Source organism: Protopterus annectens, chromosome 8.part1 (assembly GCF_019279795.1).
Source record: "Protopterus annectens isolate FY-2018-M chromosome 8.part1, PAN1.0, whole genome shotgun sequence".
NCBI classification, from domain to species: domain Eukaryota; kingdom Metazoa; phylum Chordata; order Ceratodontiformes; family Protopteridae; genus Protopterus; species Protopterus annectens.
Window position 1 is genome coordinate 139,553,142 of NC_056742.1, and position 22,513 is coordinate 139,575,654.

General features: G+C 39.8%; 1 protein-coding gene across 1 annotated transcript in view; it reads left to right on the plus strand.

The window, feature by feature from the left end:
• The window catches only part of NOB1 (NIN1 (RPN12) binding protein 1 homolog), a gene marked incomplete in the record, with an annotated part of 517,851 nt that overhangs the window by 38,216 nt on the left and 457,122 nt on the right, over positions 1–22,513 (plus strand). Inside the window, 2 exon segments of the mRNA XM_044081784.1 lie at positions 11,656–11,788; positions 21,814–21,947. Of these exon segments, the coding sequence (XP_043937719.1) occupies positions 11,656–11,788; positions 21,814–21,947 (267 nt within the window).

Consider the following 22,513-nt stretch of genomic DNA (forward strand, 5'->3'; position numbering starts at 1 on the left):
TATGCATACTGCTGCAGTAGATGCTGGTCTGTCAGTTGTATATGTTTGTAGTGGCAGACTGTGACATATGTCCCAGTTGTTTGACCTCTGCCTCCCCCACTCCTTCATGTATGGATGTAGTGTGGATCCCCTTGTTCTAGGGGGTTGTGGTGAGTTTGTAGCGGGTAGCTGAACATACTGCTGCATATGTTGCTGGCTGCAGCTGCTGCTTTTTGCCCAGGACTCGTACTGGAGAGTACGAACACATTGGAGGACAGCAAGTTGTATGTGAGGGAGCAGTGTCATCTGTCATTACAGCAGAGCCAGGGTGAGGGTACCTAGAACAATCCAGGTGAGGCGTGTGCTTAAGATAAATATGTTATGTAACATTGCCAATCAAAGTGTTAGACTAGATATAGGTATCCTAGACGTATTTGTGCAGTATATTCCTACCTACAGGCCTTTGACGTGCTAAGATGGATAGCGGTGAATGCAGTAGCTGCAACCTGTTTTGGTCAATATTGCAGGATTTGTTGTATTCGCAAGCATCTAATTGAAGTCAACACACTGGATTTGAACCCAGGACTGTGGGTGACAAAATGTACAACATACTAGGGATTTAGCAGACTGAGCTACTGAGTTGATACTGCAGCACATGTATTTGCAAGATATATTTGTGTGCATGCAGTATTACAGAGGAGTCGCATAAGCATGTGTATTTGGAGGAGTATGATGTGTGACACTGAACTGTCTCCCATGATTTTCCAACCTCACTCTTAACTGACTTGTCAGTTCTTTAGTGCACAGAAAAGGTTTTGTGGCAACTGTACCAAAAGTAGGTGGCACAACTGTGGAGATTCTGCATCAGTCTGTGCAGTTGACGGCTATAACTGTTATCCCAGGCCTCGCATATATACATGTGTACTGGTTTGGTGTCAACACCACAGTCCCACTTGCACTGCCAGTTTTCCCTTTATGTGCAAGTAGTGGGTCATTGACAATCGGGATATGTTTATGGAAACATCTGTTATATCAGAGCTGAGTGGCGTAATGGGCCAGTGCACTAAGCTGTAGTTGACAGGGTCCCAGGTTTGAGACTTGGCATGGGTAGTTATTTTGCAGGTGTGAGTAACTGAGAAGTTAAGGCAGTTTTAATCGGGTTTCCATAGGTTTGTGGCCTGCTGCTTGGCTCCGCTTAAACCCCCACTAATTTTGAAAAGAGAAAAGGGGTGATAGAAAAGTGGTGAAATGGGTGAAAGCAGGGGGAAAAACATACTGAAAGGCAGGTAGGGATGTGCAGGACGGGTGTAGAGAAGGACCATAGCTCCACTTCTTCTACAGCAACAGCTGTGCAGGTTGTAGACTATTTGGAATTTCGAGCCTCTGAGGGCAACCTAAATGTGTTGATTGATTCATGTAATGATTAAAGTGTGTCCAGTGGACACGGGTGTGAAATGGTTACCTATGTATGGGGTGATTTTTTTTGTGTGTGGTATAGATGCCCTTTTTAGGAGAGTGGGATGTTGGGGAAGAGATGTAGGTACATGTGGGGAGGTAAGTTGGGTAGGCGACATAGCATTTGCAAACAGACAAGACAGCATACAGGGGCGGTTGGACGGGGAAGGTGTTGTGGAATCTTGAGAGCCATGTGCCCTCAAAAGGCAGCAGTTGAGACTGAGCTCACCACCCATGGGCAGTCAACACTGCTCCTTCACGACCCTAAAGGTGTCTGTGCTGGGGGCTGGTCACCGGGGTCGCCTTGCCCCTTGTGCTGGGGGCTGGTCACCGGGGGTCGCCTTGCCCCTCCAGGTTGGCCAGTTCGCCCTCAATCTGGCACAGGCAATCTCCTCCACGGTGCATGAGCATGCGTGCCATCTCTGGTAGCTGTTGCTGGGTGGCAACCCCCTCCATTCCTGCTCCCAGGGGGTGGGCCCTGTCCCCTTAGGCGTTTCCACCCATAGGTGGTGTAGGGCCAGCAGAGGGTGCAGCACCAGCTTGGGTCCCAGACATGCTGGGACCTGGTGCCATGGTCGGCTGAGGGTAGGGTAGGCGGATCACCAGGAACCGGTTTACTCAGTCGAGCTATGGTGTTGAGGTATTTCAAAGTGTATAGTTTAGTAATGAACAGAACATTTCGTTATAGCAGCATGCCAGAAAGCTGCAAATAACCCAGTAACATCACATTGCGTACTATATGGAACACAATAATAAGTGAAAAGTCAGTGTAGTAACAGCATGCCAGTAACAGTTACAGCATAACACCAATAACCTAGGTAATTCAACAAGGTATGTAACCATTGTATTGCATAACAATAACAAAACACAAGGCCCAACATAACCTTTTGAAACGGATGTTAATAGTAAACCATAACCAATGTACAACAGTAATAAAGAATAATGCAGTTAATAGACTGCATTTCTCTCCCCCCACCCCTTAAGAATGATATAGGCTATATTTGCAACAGTACTCTTGTATACTCTAAATGTCTGCCCTTTTTTATGTATACGAGTGCCCTATAGCTTCTGTTGCACATACTTCTCAAGCTGTCTGCATGGGACAGTATGGGCCAAGCTATATCACTGACAGGTACACAACTACAGAGGACTATTACATATTTGGGGGGCATATATGACTACCAAGGTGTACTGTGGGCTCATGTAGTGTGACTGCTATTCACATAACTCATGTCCATGGTTTATCTGTGATCGAGGGATTATGTAGCAGTGATCAGTCTGACAGCGTGACACTTGAGACCTGTATCGTGCACAGTACAGAGAGTTTGACTGTCATGCCCTCCTTGGCAGGCAAGGGGTTAGTCTATCTGCAGACCTTCACAGACACAACAGGTATACAGACATACAAAGCTTATGCATTTTATTTATTGTATTAACTTTTATTGGTAGTGTTCTTGTTCCCTTTATTTTCTGACGTCTTATCAGATAGTTGAGCAATCCTGTTAACACTCTGCTACATGTATTTATTTAACATTTGCTTACCAGGAAAGTCCAACTTCGAACAAAGCCAATTTTCATTGGAGGACCCGGGAGAAATGCTCCAGAGGCATGTCTTTGTAATGTGGGAGGAACGCAGAGCACCTGGAGAAAGCCAATACGAACACAGGGAGGACATGCCGACTCCACACACAAGGCACCCCAAACGAGAATTGAACTGGAGAAACTCTTGCTGTGAGGTGACAATGCTACTGCTTTGACCAGAATTTAGAAATGTATTAACGATTCTAACTGCTACTACAGCCATTTATTTACCTGTAATTCCTGTGGTGAGAACATCTGTTAACAATACATAACTGCTTCAGTAATATTTGGTCGTGCTTGTCGCTGGGTTCGAACCCTGGTCTATGTGTGACAATGTACATCACACCTATCATTTATCAAACTGAACTACTGAGCCACTGCTGCATACTGATTTCGACTAATATGTGCCTAGAGCTCAACTGGTAACAAAATATGACCTGATAGTACAGGTAGTGTTATACAAGATTGCAGTGACACTTGAACCCACATGCATGAGATCCTTGCATGACCGAGGTGGTAGGTGAACTGTGGATTAATACATGGAATGCAGGTCTAGACAATAAAACCCCTAGTGGGTAGGAATTTCTGTGATGTGTACAAACCATATTGTAATGCTGGGTTGGCTACCTGACCCATATACAGATGCAGATGGTATATTTGCAGTCTAGAGCTATTAGTTTCATAATTGCCTGCAGCAGCGTACCTAAGAGCAGTAATGCATATAGCTGAAATGCAATGGTTAACACAAGGCAATCCTGACCTACACAATATACCTTGGGTGTTCCTATTATTTCTTCAGATCTTACTGCAGAACAACTATAATGCATTAAATATTGTAGTACAGGTCCACATCTACAGTTTAACAGAACACTTTTTATTAGCTAACCTTCACTCACTTACTGGTATTTGTGTTTGTACATCACAGCAGATGTATTACTCCATTTCATGACTAGCAGCCCAAAATACACACATTGAACAACACAGCTTTATTTGGGTTGACTTCATGGCAGTGTTTTTCTGTATATTTCCTGTCTTTATTCAGTAACAGTTCATGTAATGCAGGTGCTGCAATGCAGCTGTAATTCCACACGTAATGCAGTAGAAACATTTATTTCCTTCACAGTATTAATGCGGTAGACAACTTTATTCCCTTAACATTATTAATGCAGTTGAAACTTTTATTTCCTTAACATTTTTACTGCACTAGAAACTTTTTTATTTCCTTGACATTATCAGGTTTCATCTTTTTCATCTTTATTGGGCTGTACCTGGCATTACTCATTTCACTCTAGGTCTATGACCACATTGATTGCAGTACAATTAAAACTGAATATACCTAGTGGCAGTTACTAATTTACTTGTTTGTATGACTATAGATTGCAAGTTGCATCTGTACTCGCCACACTCCTGGCGCAACCTGGCCAAGCACCCTGCATGGGCCTGTAGGTTGCGAGCGCTCTCCTCGTCCGCTGTGGGGAGAGACGCACACCATAATGCATACTTGTCTATCACACATTCAGAGTAGGGTTTGGTAAAACAATGATAATACTTACAAACCCGTGGGGCATTCCTGTCTGGAGCATCTTGGACCCAGGTGGCCAAGAGATCCCCCTTAAGATGCTTCAGGTCATCATAATGATGATGCACCTGCTCACCTGTGCAGGGGATACCAGTTGCACTGGTGAGATTGGGTGCCAGCTGGTCCCAGGTCTCTGCCTTGTACTCTGATCCCTGGGACTGGCCCTGCAGTAGCTGGACATCATTGTCTTTCACAAGGAGCCGCCTGTGACCCTGGACTCCAAAATGCCCCAACGCTGTGCCCGGAAGTGCGCATCCTTTCCAACTCCTGCCATAGTTTCTGCCAAGATCAAATTCCCAACAGGTTATGGCTGTATTCCCACCTGCTCCACTTAAATAAATAAACTTTTTTTTTTTTTTTTTTTTTTCCCTTTACCGCCATTGGGCAATTTTTAAAAATGCAGCACTTCGCTTAGCACCTCACAAACGCACTGAGCACTGCTTAAACTGTCAATGCTTAGCAGTGTGCAAACCATCTTAGCCGGGTAATGCTTAATAAAAGGTGCTTTTCACAGCTTAGCAATGTGCAAACCAGCTAAGCAGTGCTAAAACATTATTTGTTTAAGCAGGGCTTGGCAAGCCTTAGCTCTGCTTAGCTGAGCCCAGCAACACAGGATTTAAAATTTATCAGAATTTGTATTTGCAAAATAAATGCTTCATAATCTATCCCTCTATTTGAACCCTGCACCTGCTGCACACAAGGCTATCACTCTAACCATTTGGCTACGTGGACGTGTGTAGACTTGTGCTATACTTGACATGTACCCCTCTGCTATGTTTAAGTGCTGCACAAATACACTTGCCTATGATTAAACTTTACCTTTGCATTCATAATTAAATGTATCCGGTTTCTATTTTTAGATGTCTGGCATGTGTCCATCGCTGCGAAAACACAAAAAATTTTTTTTTTCATATGTATGGCTACATTGATATCCAGCACATTGACAGTGCAGGGGGTATATCTTTGGACACAGTGACACACTCCCTAAACTGATAACCATGTTGCACTGCTCTCCCTCAGTAACATGCCATTATTAATAAGCATGTCGCGCTGCCGAGGGGGTTCCCCATAACACAGCCACAGTACCTTCTTTGTAGGCTTTACACTATGCCTACACAGATTTTATTAAATCCCCGGGATAGTGACATCAAAATTAGATGCAGGTGTCTTGCAAGCATGTAATTCCACCACCCCCAACAAAAAATAGTATGTTACATGCAGTAATATTTGAGTGTAACTTGTGGGTTGTTGAATAAAAGCTCTGTTACAGCATGTTTGTAGTCTGTAATTGTTGTGCTTTATTCATTGCACTAAAGAATCAATTCATTCATTATTAAACCTGAATTGTGTTAAATAGTCTAAACATGTGTTTTAGTAATGTAGTTTTGCAATAATTTCTTCAGAGCCTCCAGCAGAAGGAAAGGGTTTTAAATTTTTCTGAGTAAACCAAAATATAAGGCAAGTACGACCATGCAGTAAATGAAGAAACTTCACTTTGTTAAAACACTACATATTATGTAGGAAAAACAAATTGCAGACTTAGTCAGAATTTTTAAACATTCCTTAGATATAAGGCTTGGAAAAGAAAAAAATGCTCTGTACAAGCATATAGAACTGCATAGTGATAATGTATTTGCATTTATGGTTGTGTGTTAATAGAAGTCAAAGAATGGGAGATGAAACTGAATATAAGGAGATGCAGTGGATTCTTAGACTGGAAGCTGACAAAGCCTCAGGCTTAAATGATGACAACCCTTTAAAACCAGCTTTAGCAAAAAGGAGGGTACATTTATTGATTCTCATTGGTTGTGATGTATCAGGTTAGTTACAATGTTTTTAGTAAGTTAGAAACTGTCAGTTTGGCAGTTGGCACAGAGGACTAAAGCTCAGACTTGTTAATGAGCTGCTTCCCTTGGCAAGAGTGCAGGGTATGGATCTTTCCTCCTTCATTTGCTTCCTGTGTGACATTTTGAAAATCATGTAACCAGGTGATGCTTTGGAGAATTTGTGCAAGGCTCTTTTTGCCCCCCCCCCCCCCCGGACATTCCTATTGCATAGCTGATCTAGTTCAGGAAGTGTTATGGCATTATCATTGGCGCACTAACTTTTAATGCAACACCTGCAGTTTTGTTTTTCAGGGGAAGCGGGCACTGCATTTGTTGATTAAGCACTTCAATGCAAAGTTGTTTGCCAGCAGCAAACTCTGTATTAGTAGTAGCTCTCTAATGTTGAATTATTCAGATGACACTTCTATAGAGAGTTTATATATTGACTTAGCTTGTGTTATCAAGTGGTTGACATTTACTTAGCTTGTTATCAAGTGGTATTTCTCATCTTCTTCTTTATGCTCTTATAAAATATTCTATTTTAAATGTGCCGCACAGGGCTGGATGTTTCAGTATGAAACTAGTGATATTTATACAATTTTATGTAGTTCTTCCAAAGCTGCCAAGATGCATGCTCAATGAATGTTAGTTTAAAGGGAAGGGGAATTTTCTGTTGGTCCTGCACATTTGAGACGTTTTGCTTTCTTTAACAAAAATCTGTCCGTTTTTGGCGCTGTAAAATATAACATGCAAATTTTAAAATCAAATCTGTGTAAGCTTTGTAAAAATAAAGAAGAAATGGGATGCACATTGACTGGTTTGAATAGTATTTATGGTTATGGAGGAGATGCAGCAAAGTAATGGCACACTGGCATGTTTCTGGGGGGGGGGGTCTAGTCCATTACACTGCCACTGACTATTTGCCCATGATCTAGCTTTTCCTTTGTGCTCTATAATACATGCAGTACAATTTCATGTTGGTAATGTCTGGTTTTAAATTGTGTGTGCGAGAGAGTAAAATATTGTATTGAATGTGCTGGAATCACTTAAGAATACAATTAATTGCATTTGTAGATTGTAAATTAACTAGAGGTGTGCTGACAGTATTTTTATTTGCAGAAGTATGTATGTGCATTTTAAAAAGTTTTAGTTTGATAATTAATTCAAGCAAGGGATTCTCTCTTATCTTTTTGGATGCATTGCAACTGGTATATGTCTAAATGTTTTGCTTTTATATTCCCTTGAAGGAGTTTGAAACAAAGTGCCAAGGGGTTCTTAAAGTTGTTCAGTGACTTTCAGCCTGCCTTTTAGTTGTATTTTTAGCTATTATGCTGTTATCCTTTTCATAACAATTCACTGGTATGGTAGCTGAATGATAAAATACTACAGCTACTGTGTCCATAATTGCAGATTTTCACCAAGGTTGTCTTTTTCGCTTAGAAATATTTTTCATGTGGCATAATGTTTTGCTGGGAAAACAATGCCCATCTCTAAATAGGATGTCTGTGTAGAAGACGTGTTGATGAAACATTTGTTAGAAAAGCAAGGGGGTGAAGCTTAATAGCACTTGTAAGTGCTTTCCCACTCCCTCTTCAGAAAGTGAGAATGAGGGGAGATGATTAATCAGCACCCATAAACGAAGAGGTAGCAGAAGTAGAGAAAAGGAAACTGTGGTGATTGACCCAGCAGTTTACACACTTTCTTATTTTATGCTTGACTGATGCATTGAATTATTTGAACAGACGTTTGAAAATTAGATTTATTCCCAATACTGTTTTGAAAGCTGTCCCAGTGTTTTTTTTTTCTCCAAGCGCCTCCAGTCAGTCCACTTTCCCCAAAGTCTAATGGGGTGCATTCTTTATTAAACTTGTCATTTCATTTAACAAGACAGAGTTATCAAGCAATTTTCAAGAGCATTGGCAATGAATTTTGGGTAATGTTTTTGACTTGTATGAGCAGGTAAGTGACTCCTTTTGCATAAAGTTGACTGTACAAGTTTGAAATTGCCACAAATCAAGGCTAGGAGTTATCTGTTTTTGCCTAAACTATGTAATGAAGCAATACATATCTGAAAAGGATCGTCAGTAGGAAATGAATAGGGCTTTTTAATGTTTGTATTTACCAAGTTAATATCCCCTAAAATGAGTACTTGGCTTCACAAAAACTTAGTGTAGTTGTGTGTAATGTGTTCAGCTTATAAAGGTGCAACACAATTTATTCTAATTCGAAATGGATAAGACTTGTAACTGCCTTATTGAATATTCCACTGACTTGTTTCTCTTAAGGGAGATGAAGTCTTTCTTTTTTTCTCTGAGAAGATATTAGAAAGTAGCATTGTTCTTTGTGCTTTAGAATCAATACTCTTTGCCAGAAGTTCTTAATGATTGGCAGTATCTTGGGTAGGGCCAATATGTTTAGAGTAAAAATTGCATCAACACAGCATTGGTGTCTCTCTTGGGGGATGTTTTCCATCCAGTATTGGGGGTGGAGGATGCCAGGTGGGGGAGGGGTGGGATTGACCATGGCCCAAATTAACCAACCTTGATATAGCACTGTGAATTTCAGTCATATTCCGCACACCTATGTTTAGAGGCAGATTTAAATGCACTGACCTTCCACAGGTTTTCATTACTAACATAAGCTCTGGATATCCCACCTCATCACAAAATAAGAGCTTTTACTGAGGAAGTTTGAGGCTTAAATTTACTAAACTAAGTTTCACACATTTGACAGAAAATTGTACTCTAAAATTAAAAAATATGTATTGTAATAGTATATTGATATTCTTTGTACATTTATGCATTACAGTCCATGCTAAATGCTATGGCCATCTTGGAAACTTATCTGATTTTATTTTCTTCTCCTAAACAATTAGATTGGACAGTTTTCAGGATATAACAACTGCGGATGAAACTATACTAATTTAAATGAATCATGCTACAAGTCACATGATAGAATGTCTTTATTTATGAATATAACAATAATATCTAAAGTATTTGGTGTTTTTAATTTGGATCATTGTGGCCTACTTTAGAAACTGGTTTGTATTGTTGGATATTCTAAACATATTATCCCTTTTATTATCTGGTTTACACGAGTTCTTCACTCTCTATTCTTGCTCCTTAGGTTGACTGTCGGTCTGCAGCAACATACTATGATATAATTTCACAAAACCTACTCCGCTTCCCATTCTGCTGCTTCCTCCTTTGAACAGTGCATCCCTAATTTCACAATTTCTTTTTTGCCGGCTAATTCGTCCCAGACAAGTGCGTACAGCTGTTTTTTTCTCCCTTTATGGCCATTACCAGTGGTTAAGCTGCCATATGTAAGGTCAGTTGTGGTACTGTCCTTTTAACGCTGAATAACATTTTTTTTCCAAACCCTTCTAATTTTCTTTTGTAATATTGTAGAATTAACTTTATACCACAAGCCTTTGTGATCCTGTGCCCCGTTACAGCATTTTACCATGGAATTGTCTGTTTCTTGCAGTTAAAATTTCATTACTGACTGACTTTTTGTGCCATTCATTTTTCTAATCACAGCTTAATCCTTGTTCAGAGTCCTTTCCATTTCATTATATCCCTTTGCAATATTGCTTCCCATTGTCTGACACTTTTTTTTTTTTTTTTTTTCTTCTGGCACATTTCTACATTGTCCTCTTATACTATGTGCATCTAAACCTGACCCGTTAAGGTTTTTACTACCTCACTATCCCCCTTCCAAGGAACCTGTTGTACTAGCATTGCCCATGGTCTGTTCTGGTTTGCATTTTGTCAGCCTGTTCTGTGCTTCCCTCACTAAGTAAGTTCTTCCTGCTTTTGCCTTGAGGCAAACTCCACCTTCCACTGCAGCAAATCTTATCCCAAAGTTCACCGGTTTCTCTGCTTCTAGCCAAAGATGACCATTAAGAAGCTCTATCACACCACCCAATACTGTGTGAAGACTAATAGTGTCCCTTTTAAAGTTGGCTTTTGCCATGTATTCCCAGAGAAGATTTGCAGTCTTGAATTCATTTCAGTTTGGCTTTAAATGTTGCTGTTTAAGTACTCTGATAGGCAAGGGCAACCTGCACCAGAAATTGAGTATACATTGGATTACATATTTCTCCTTGGTGCTGTTAGTCTGATAGTATAATATTTTGGTTTGTAGAACTGGTTTGCATTACTGCTGTTTCTGTTTTAAGTGAAGGAGCTTGGAGTGCTGTTGTTCCTAACCTGGTAGGCTAAGCATAAATCAGCCATTGAGACTGTGTTTAACATTGATAGAGGGACAGGGTTTTTTATTTTTATTTTTTTAAATCTGTGTACCTAAGGATGTTTAGACCAGAGATTGATTGATTTTATTTGTTTTGTGAAGCAGTGTTAAGACCTCTCAAGCTGGTTGTGTATAATGAGGTACATACAGAATACCCCATTAATTTTTGGACCTTGAAGAGATACCAGAAAGGATAATTTGTGCATGATAGGATTTTCTAACCACCATAAAAACCTGGTCAATGGAGAGTCTGTTCATTGGCATACTTAAGTCCCTTAATTGACTGTCTCTATCAAATTAGAGGAATGTTGTCTATATGGAAAGCAATAGTCCTATTAATTTAATAAAGGAAGCTATGCTGCATTTATTGGTGTTGAGGTTAAGTCCATGTTTACTACACCAACCATTTGTGTGATCCAGTCATTGCTAGGGCATTTGGAGGCCGTTATCAAATCTCATTTTGATATTCAGTTTGCAAACTTGGTTAGCTGTAACTATTTATTTATGTTCACTTTTATATCGCAACTTCTGTACCAAAAAGGAGGGAACCCAGGGCAAAGCCCTGTGAGACATGACCGGTGACTTTTTTTTTTTTTTTTTTTTTTTTTTGGCAGAGCAAATACCCTCACCTTTGAACAATATGGGTTCTGTCAGGCAGCCAATTAGCAGTCCAACAATCTGTGTAAGGGTTGATGTTAAATTGATAGTTTGTCATTAATCACAAATGGGGAAATGTTTAAGTTCTTGGCAAGATCCATATAACCAGTGCAGACAGTCTACCCCTTATCCATTGCTTCAGTAACCTTTTCAAAGAATTCAGCCAGGTTCAGTAGGCATGATATTAGTTCAATTATGTGTTCTGTAGCCTTGGAAATAAAATCGCTAGCATTAATAGGAGGCATGGAAGTAGTGCTTTTAATTTTGGAATAAAAGGATTTGGTCCAAATTGATATTTTTTCATCTTTCTCTATTTAATTGCAGGACATTGGAAAAAATGTCTATACTCTCAAGGAAGTAGTTGGTGAGATTAGAGACAAGGAAACGAAGAGAAGGCTTGCAGTTCTGCCATATCTGCTACACTTCAAGGAGCCTTTTCCAGAGTACATTAAGCAAGGTGAGCTTTGCCACTGTGTGTATGCATGGTTAGTACTAAGAATACTTTGGTGGTGGTTGCAACCACTCTGGAAAATTTTATAGTGTGGGTGTGTGTGGGGGTGATTTGATTTGATTCATTGATTTATTTATTTCTTTATGATGGCCTATGTTCAGCTAACATTCTGATTCCACATTCATATTCTAGATGGTTCTGTGCATAATATTTGAACAAGTAAGTTTCAGCAGTGCCTTTGAAACCTATCCAGACAGTCTCTGAAACAGAACTGTACAATACTTTTGCATGGTATCTGAATTTCTGTTAACTGGGTTTGCTGCTGTTAATCTTGTTTTGGAGTAGCTGTACTTTCATGGGATCATCTTGTTACTCTGGAGAACTTCACTTGTAGAGTTTGCATACTTCTAAGATTCTTGATTATATTTCATATATGTAAAATTTAATTTTTGTATGTGTGTATATATGTGTGTGTATATATAATGTAGGTGTGTGTAGGAGATAAATATATATGTGTGTGTGTGTGTGTGTGTGTGTGTGTGTGTGTGTGTGTGTGTGTGTGTGTGTGTGTGTGTGTGTGTGTATAAAATTTTAACCCCCCCCCCTCCACCCACTCCTGGGGAAGACAAGCTCTTAAACATGGCAGACTGCAACTAGTTAAGTAGAAATCCTTACTCTTTCCGGGCAAAAGGCTTTTGAATATTCTAATTTATCTTGCCTTGTGTGCCCTGCAGATCAGAAGGATGTGTCATCTGTTTGCTATCACTTTTATAATTTGAACTGAAATGGTTTGGTTCATCTTTCTCAACCACTCTGACTGAAATGTTGGCTTACTCTGCAACTTTCCCAGAATGCAACTACTCCTGTTTACACACCGTCCCTTGCACACCACAATTTTTCTTCAGATATTGCTCATCTTTTCGTCTTTGATCAGTTTAGACTGATTTATTTGGTTGTTTTTGGTGAGAGCTTTGCTTTTAATTTTCCTGGTTCCATCCCTAGGTGAAGTTTCACTCCTTTTTCCTTGCTGTTTCTGTTTAGTTTCATTTGCTGTGTTGTAGATAGGAAATTCTAATTGTTTTTAGAAAAGTTCTCTAGCAATTAGACACTGGTGTTTTTTCTTGGTATAGGGTGATCCTCTTTGAAAGGTCAGGGTACTATGCTAGCCTTTGCATGGTACATGTTTGTGTCACTGGATAAGACATGTAAAAAGTTCCTGCAGACAGTCATTTCCCCCGGACTAGCACTTAGCATTGCTTATTTGGGTGGTGTTCACCTTAAGGAAAACTGTGATGCATGCAAAGTTTCATGAGATGACTCCTACAGATAGAAGAAAAGTTTAGTTTGAAAGTATTTACCAGCAAAGCTGTCTGATCTTCCACCTTGCCTGTGCCCAAAATGTCTGAGACTTAGGTTGAGTCTTTAGTTTCGGGAGTTTTTGCAGGGCTAATGGCTCAAGGTGAGAGCTGCAGCCTGACATTGATTCATGATCCTAGTCCTAACAGATTAGTTCAAAGCAATCTGTGCTAAAGCCTTTAGTGTTAGTACATGTACCAGAAGCAGTCCATGCTTTAATATTAAAATCTGCAGTGAACAGACCTCCTTCAGATCCTGTTTGACTATTGGCCTTGCTCAGAAACTGTCGCTCGTTTGGTCAGGATAAAAACGGACCAGCTGTTGCCGGTTCAGTTCAAGCAGGTTTATTATATACAGGCACATCAGGATTAAGGCTTAGTAACTTAAACTTAAATAAGCTTATAAACTGACTACTGCACTCGTACATGTTAAAACTCTGGCTGTTCTGTCAAAATGGCACTGCTGCCTGCATATGCTCACTATTTATTTGTATACATGTGCCTACACTTAGAAGTGCTTCTTAAGGTTACAACACACACTCTGCTCTACATTTTTCTTTGAGAAATAGGTCATACTCTAAAACGACAGCATTTATTGACAAGCAGTTGTACAAAAATGATCCTTTGACATGCAATTATACAGAACTAATTCTTTGACATCCAGTCATACAAAACTAAACAAATAAAACAATCCTGTCCAGGTTGCTGTGTATTTTACACTAGGTCTAGAAATAAGACTTGATTGTGTAACTTAAAAATTGGAACTTCCAGTGGGGACTGTCTTTGAGGAGTAGGTACTGAGACGTGTTCTTCAACAGGAACATTGTCTGGGTTGCTCAGAGATCTAGACTCTGTATCGCAGGTACAATGCTGCGATATTGTTTCAGACACCGGAAGACTATGCCTGTGATTTCTCCTGTATTCTGTACCCTCAGATTCCACCAAGTAGGATCTCTGCGCTGCACATATACCTCACTTGACCAATTTGGTCAAAGCCTTTTGCTTTTGCATCATCACTCTCCTTATTTCAACGGATGAAGAAATCTGCTCATTTTTATCATAGCTGGACTTTTGAAAGGAACACTTCTTAAATATTTGGGCTTTGATTCCTGTGTTGTTTTTAGCCTTAAGCGCCAACAAACTAGAATTGATGGGCAAGGTTGTTTTAGTTTGCCTAGACAGAAATCTCTGAGCAGGCGAGCCAAGAAGGTTATCGCAGGGTATATTTCTGAGATTAAGTAAATTCAAGAAGATATTGTCACGCTTTGACATTTCTAGTAATTGCTGTGCACTCTGTACTGTATGTTCAGTCAGGACTTTTGACTCTGGGTATTATGGACTGCCAACTGGGTACCATTGTCAGAAATAACTTTGTGTGGACTACCATGGACTGAAATGATGTATCCTCTTGGTAATAACAGTACTGGACATTAGGTTGGGTAGCAAATTAATCTCAGACCTGTTCGAATAAGAGTCTATCAACACTAAGTAATGCTGATTGTTCACTCTAATATGTCAATGGCTACTGTTAACCAAGTTCAGGAATCTGGCTTGGCTAAAGTGGCTCTCTTTGCAAATGCGGTTCAGTACTATTGCATACTGAACAAGATGAAAGCACTTTATCAGTGTCTTTTGAAAGAGAAGGTTAAAATACTAGTCCTCTCCCTTCTTTTGGTAGCTTCGGAACCTGGGTGGCCACGATGCAAAATTTGAATGTATTCACGCGGTAAGAAAGTAGTAACAATAACTTTAGAACCTTAGAAAATTATACCAGCTTCCATCAGCATCTCATCTCTGTAAGGAAAATTTAAGGTTGCACAAGATTGCTTTGATGGCCATTCAGCATTTATGAAGTGGTTGAGCTTGTGCAAAATTGGATCAGTCTTTGTATGATCTCTTAGCTAAAGTCTCGTGGTAGAAAACCTCCGCACTTCCTTGACATTTGAAGTCGAAATTCTATGTACCAAGCTGTTCTGTGGTATTTCTGGGTGATCTGGATAGTGTCAGCCAGATAAAGAAGTTTTGCCTTTTTGTATAGACCATCTTGAAGTTGTAGTTTTGTAATCTGAGCATCGTACTTTGTAGTCTTGCTGGAGCTGTATGCATAAGCTCCTTTAATATAGTGATTAGAGGTTGATTTATCATTTTCGATCTGGATAGCTCTGCCATAATTATAATCATGGAACTTCGAACAGAGTTGCCGAGTTCCTTCTCAATTTGAATTTGTTTGAGTATGAGTTCTAGATGCACAGGAAGTGGTCTGCCCTCTTGAAGAAATAAGACCGAACTTTGAAGCATCACAGGAAAGAATTACTGGTTTGTGGACATCCTAGTATCTCAGTGTAGGTAAATTGTGAGGTTATCAAATGCTCTCTGGTGCTGCTCCAACCATGACCAGGCACCATTTTTGCATGTCAACTCTGTTTGGAGCTGGCATTTCAAGAATGGCTGTTTTGTGGAAGGGTCTGGTCATAAGCCTGTACTGGTAAATAAATGACCTACATAAGCAACTTCTGGTAGCCTGAATTTACATTTCAGAGGATTGAGCTTCAAGTTCAATTTGTGTGCTTGGTCCAGAACTTTCCTGAGGTTTCTGTCCATGCTCTGTACCTCCAGCTAGTAAATCTACTATTCTAGCCCATGGGTAACCCAAAAATTTTGCTCCATTACATGTTGACAGACTTGACTGGCTTAATTTATTCTAAAACTCATTCTAAGAAGTCTGTATCTACCAAATAGAGTACTTGAATGTAGTCAGTAGTGAAAATTTGCGATCATTACTTGCCAAACTTAACTGTCTGCATCCAAGACAGAAAAAAAAACAGTGGAATAGGGCAGCAACCTCCTCGGCTGTATGCATAGGATGATGGGGTCTCTAAAGTTTCTTGGATCAATGTATATTCTGATTTAATCGAAGCTTTTCTTGTGAGCAACTACCATGGATTTCACCCATTCATTTGGTTCTGTGACTGGGCAAATCATACCTTGCTGCACCATCTTATCTAAACTGGACCTTGAGTTTGTCCTGCATAGTTATCGGAACTCTCCATGCTGGTCTGACCACTGGGTCTACTTTCACAGAGTACACAACTGGAAGTTTGCCTAGCTTATCAAACATCAGCATACTCAGAGAAAATAGCATCAGTGAAGCTGGAACTAGGACATGTACTTACATGATGGACTTATTTGGTAAAAGAAAGCAGTTTCATTATTAAACTGTCTGTGACCTAATAATGACTGCACAGGTCTTCTGAATACATAAAATTGCAAGCTGTAACTGTTCCCAGCCAAACAGCATGAACACACTACTGAGCCTTTGGTTTGAGTCTCATCACCTCCATATGCAACAAGCTTCACACAATTAGCCAAATTTAAGTTGTTTACCAGCTCTTAATCTAGCAAATGTTTCTGCTGACACAACATTACACTTTGAACCAGTGTCTATTTTAAGCTTCATGGATTTCCCATTGATCATGACAGTACAAAACACTTTCTTTGCCAACAAGTCTACTGCATTAACCTTTTAACCCATCACTGATACACCATCTATATAGAAAGTAGGGTTGTAGCTTTCTACATGATCAACTTGCTTTTTTGAGTGACCTTTCTTAACTTGAGGCTTGCATGATTTACAAAACATTTGAATGTGGTTCCACACTGAGCATGTCTGTTTTGCTGAGCTAGTCTTACAACTTGCTGGAAAGTTATGGGTCTTCCCTAGAAAACCTGCAGGGGCTGCAGCTGCCATGTGCTTAAACCTGTTTCTGCTAGCCACGTGCTGCATGCTGTCTACGTTTGCTCTAGAGACTGCTGAAACCATGCTCTTATCACTTGCAATCATACTTATGCCTTTCTGTAAGCTCATGAATTTGACAAATCTCTATCGTGGTATAAGCTGCAAAAGTTCTCATGGCTTTTGGTCCCTTATAAAATAGGTGCCTCTCCACTGTAACATTTGTCTGGGGTTTACATATTTCTCTAAATTTAGGTTTCAAGCACTTGAGTCCTCTCTCGATTCAGCTGGTACATCAATATGCTGTTTTTTTCCCTCTCCTGCATATATGGCTGGTGCATACACAAATGAATGCTGTTTTTCAGTGGCTTCTGACCCCATTAAGTTAAACAAAATAAATGCCCTTGTACGTGCATCTTTGTCTGAAAAAGCTGCTTGTATGAAATTGTCATATTTCTGCTCATTGTTTGTGTCTTTCGGCTTTTCCCGGTTAGGGGTCGCCACAGCGGAACTCCGGTCCGCTAATGATTGGCAGTTGATTTTTACGTACCGGCTTGCCAGGCCTGACGCACAACCTTCAACGAAGGTATGCCCATTTGCGCATGTCTCCGCACAGAAGACGCTTTAGCTGTGAATCTAACCGGACAGCGTCTTACTGTGAGGCATATACTCTTCAATTCTCTAGTAGCCGCGGCGGTAGCATTGTTACCTCACAGCAAGAGGTTCTCCCGTTAGATTCTCGGCATGGCTTGGGAGCACCTTCTGTGTGGAGTCTGCATGTCCTCCCCGCGGTTGGGTAGCATTCAAAAACATGCATGTGTAAATGGGCGTTCCTTCGTTGAAGATTTGGCGTCAAGCTGGCACCTCTGCATTTAGTAAAAAAAAAAATCTACTGCCAATCATTAGTGGACTGGAGTTCCACTGTGGCGACCCCTTACCAGGAAAAGCTGAAAGACAAACCACATACTCTTCAATTCTCGGCAATATTATGATCAAACACAAGTGGACTGGGTTTGCGCAATGCCTGTGTTGTGCAACAGACAGTAATGAAGGTGCTTGAAATTGTGTCTGTGAGTGATCTTATAACTGTGCCCAGTAGCACAACAGACTCTTTGAAATGACTACATTTTGCTAAGGAACACTTTGCAATGACTGCACTTTGTGACTGAACTGTACACAGCACAAGAAACTTTTCAAAATGGCTATTTTGCAAAATAACTCTGTACAGTGTAAAACACTTTGAAAATGGTGGCACTTTCTGAATAAATGTACACAGCACAAGAAACTTTTCGAAATGGCTGTACTTTGACTACACTTTGCGAAATAACTGCACACGATAAACTCTTAAATAATTGCACTATAATAAAGCACACACTACAAACACTTTGCATACTCTGAGATGCTTCGCACAACTCTAGTTATGCTTTGAATGGTTTCGGTCAATGCGAAATAGTAGCTCCTGCCAAAACATGGTAGTTTACTAAAAAAATGCAGTCACCTTGTTTTTCTAAGCTTATTTTGCCCTTTTATTGTACTTGTTATGCCCATTTGACCTCTTAGCTCATTATACTTGTCTTGTGCTTGTTTTACTTAACATAATAAAGAGCATGTTTTAAACAAATATTGTGGATTCAAACATTTCATTTAATCAACAGTGCTTTTTGTGCCTTTAGTTTAATAGATTTTGTGCTGCTCGCTTGATTAATAATGCTTTGTGCTGTACGATTGCTACGCATCATTTTCTTTGCAAATTAAATCAGTTAACTGAAATACATTTCATTTTTTTTTTCTAATCTGAGCACTGTATCACCCAGCCTGTTCAGTATACCTTCACAGTCAACTCTGCACCTCAAGGCGTGAAGTTGCATTCTCCATCCTGGTTCTGAAACCGTGTTGCTCATCCAGTCTGGTTTAAAACAGAACAGTTGTAGGTTCAGTTCAACCAGCTTTATTATATACAAACATATCAGGATTAAGGCTTAGCAACTTAAATTTATAAACAGACTGACTACTGCACTCGTAATGTTAACACTCTGGCTGGTTTCTCAAAATGGCACTGCTGCCTGCATGTGCTCACACATGCTTACACTGGGAAATGCTTCAAGTTAAACACAGCTCTGTTCTGCAGAAACCATTTCCATTTTGCAGCTGTGCTTGGCAAGACTTTCTAGGCACTAGGACAAAGTCTAAAGACTTCCATCAGAAAGCGTCTAGGGAATCTGAGCTCATCTCTACTTATTAGCCCTCCCTGTGCACACTAAAATGTGGTATAATTGGAAGGATTAGCCCTCCCTGTGCACACTAAAATGTGGTATAATTGGAAGGATAACTGACCATTAGTGAAAAAAGTGTTGAATATTTTAGATGTCCACATTAATAGAATGGTTAAATTATCATAGAATGACACTGTTTTAATTTTTTGAGAGGCCCCGGTATAGGGGAAGAGTAGGAAATCACCCTTTTTTATCTGCTGCTATGAGATCTCAAGAGTTAGTATATATAAACAGCAGGAGATGTAGGAGTGCATGGTGGATTTTCTCTTATAAAAAATGCTGCTTTACTCTCATTTGAATGTCTCTTTGGATCAATCTTGTAACTATGCAATGTTTGTGTTCAGTCAAACACATTGTAATATTTGCAGGCTGCAAGTTGAAATTAAGGGAATGTTCAGAGTTTTTCATAAATGTTAATATTATTCATTCCCCCTGCTGTAAGATTCAAAAGAGCCCACATCAGAAGTGGCTACCATTTCCAAATGTTTCCTTCACATTGCACACGCTTTCACTAGGGGACCAGAGGTTGAAGGGTGCCATGGTTTGCTCATACATGGACATCTGGCTCAGCATTTTTTTATTTGCAGCTCAGTATTTCGTAGTCTGAAGTTCAGACTGTAGGAATGACTGTAAACCTTGTGAAGTCTCAGAAAACACTAGACAGGAAACTGCTATGATAAATACTCCACCAAGGTACAATAAAGTCATAAAAATCCACAAAGAAATGAAGTAATTAAGGCACAGAATGTCCTAGTTTAAACACAGTCCAAGAAGGAAACGTAGGTAAAATCCAAGGTAAATTTATTCGCTCGGGTAAGCGCTTTCATGATACTCCTCCCTTCTTCAGACAAACACTTTCTACCCAACTATATTTAAAGAGTATTCAAACCAATCAAATCAAACCAATTAATGCTTAAGTAAAACCAGTCATTCTGCAATATGTACAAAGTCATACTGAAACATTTCAAGTATAGATACATAATAAACATTGTAACATAAAATGCGTTAGTTAAAAACAAACTATTTAATATGGTTGGAACCCAGTGCTTGGATCTAATGTAGGATTGCATCAGACTTGGCAAGGCATGTCACAGATATCTGAGTGGGGGGTGATTGACTTGTTCTTTTCACTGACAGCAGTCAGCGGTGCTGTGAACCCTCTCTCTTCTGGTTTACAGCTTTTAGGCATCTCAAACAACTGCAAGCTGGTGGATCAGAGACTGGACCATTCTACCCTGTAGTCACTTTGCACATCACTGATCCGCAGGTCTTCCTGCAAGTTTCGTGCATTGTCTAACCTTCGATTACACTGAGTTGCACAATCTTTTATCTCCTTATTTTATTTATCCAGCAGATACACCATGTTGGAGTGATTATTTAAACAGATCATCCACCCGTGTATTTCTTGAAGCCACTTGTAGCATACAGAAAATAGATTATTAATTTCTGTGAGAATTGTCTTTAGAGAGACCCCAAGTACATCCCCCGGGTCTCTTGTGTCTGACCATATTGCCCAAGGTGTGTTGACAACAGCCAGACTGCTTCAGGGCAGTGGCACTTCAGCAGTTTATTTTGTTAGCTTACTCACATTAGGTGTGGATTTTCTGTTAGAATGCATCATCAGTGTGTGCTTAAAATAAGTTCTGTAATTAACCTCTGAGCCAGGGCACAGGATTCTGGATTTTTTGTCAAAGCCTTATTTAATCAGTGTCCACTTAGATGAGTACTTGCCTTTTTACAGTACTGTACTGGAAGTTTTATAAAAATTATTTAGAACACTTTTCAACTTGCATCAGTGACTTCTGTTGAATGATGATGACATGGGAATCCCTGATGCTGAGAAAGTCAATTGCAAAAAGAAACTTGGGGGTGGGGTGAACAGCAATATGAACAGAGGAAATTAAAATTTGGCTATGGGTACTTGGTGGGAGATGTGACTTGTCTGGTTGGGGCTGGAGTATATTGGTACCATGTTTGTGACTGGAGGGAAGGAAAGCTTCCATGAGGATGGTGCTTATGAAAAACATAAGACCTCAGAGGATGCAGTGGAAACAGAAAAGAAAATGAAAGCTTCTCCAGGCTATATTTGCAAACAGTAGTAAAGCAAGTAGCCCCATTTTCCCCCAACAGAATTCTATGTGGAAATGTTTCTTGTAAAGGAGCAGGCTTAAACATTTTGAGATGCAACCTTTAGCCAGTTAAGACTCTGTCTCTTAAATGACCTGTTAGAATTGGTGTGGAGAATTAACTTCAGAGTTGCACAATGGGCTGATGTAAGGGAATCCAGTCATGATTATAATGTGAAGGGGGGTGTCTTGGTGTAGACTGTGTTATAATCTTACCACTAGAGTATTAACCATGTGCCAAGTTAATAGGGTGCTGAAATTCAAGAGGTTTTGATCAGCACAGCATTTACAGCCTAGCCAGTTATATGGTGCCATTGGAACTACTGAGACTGTTTTGTTGGATTGCACGTGATGTTTTTGACCTTCATTTTGGTTTTGTTTGGATACCTCTGCCATTTTCCTGTTTCACTTTGAATTTGTTTGCATTTTTGTGTTTATTAAAACCATCAGTGGTAACAGTAATGCAGGTGCAGTTAAAACTTTTCACAATTTCATCTCGTTTAAAACTCTTTAAACACCTTCCCTACCTTTGTGTTTTATACAGTAACAGAGTTTTCAAAGAAGACTGGGGATTACCCAAGCCTTTCAGCAACAGACATCAAAGTCCTTGCATTAACATGCCAGCTGCATGCAGAATATGTCGGACAGCAGTCTATAAAGAAGGATCCTGATGTCAAGGTATGAAATACATTTATATTACATGTATTGTACCTTTAACCTCTCCTAAGAATACACGGTGCCGTATGTGTTTGACAGATGTGTGATCTTTGATCATGTTGCACAAATCTAAGTATTGATGGGGTAACTGGAGTATTGGATCAGAAGCTGTTTAGGTTTTGAGAAAGTATTTCACGTATCGCACAGGTTCAGTGAAGAAATTGGGAAAAAGACTGTTTCCCAGGGTGGGCTAATATTTCCTTTTTACAGTTCTCATGCTGTTACCAGCTAGAACATTCTAACGTACTATGAAAACAGTTGTCTTAAAACATAATTGCCCAGTTTCCCTATAGAAACATACATAACAATGTCGGCATTTTCAGAGTCTGTTATTTACGTTGTCGGTGATGTAAGTTTTCGGTGTTGTCGTGTCGGTTAACTGCTTGTCCATTATGTGGTGTTTCGTTTATCTAAGGTAGAACCATATACACACACACACACACACACACACACACACACACACACACACACACACACACAAACACACACACAGAAAAAAAAAAAAAAACAAACAAAATTTTATAAAA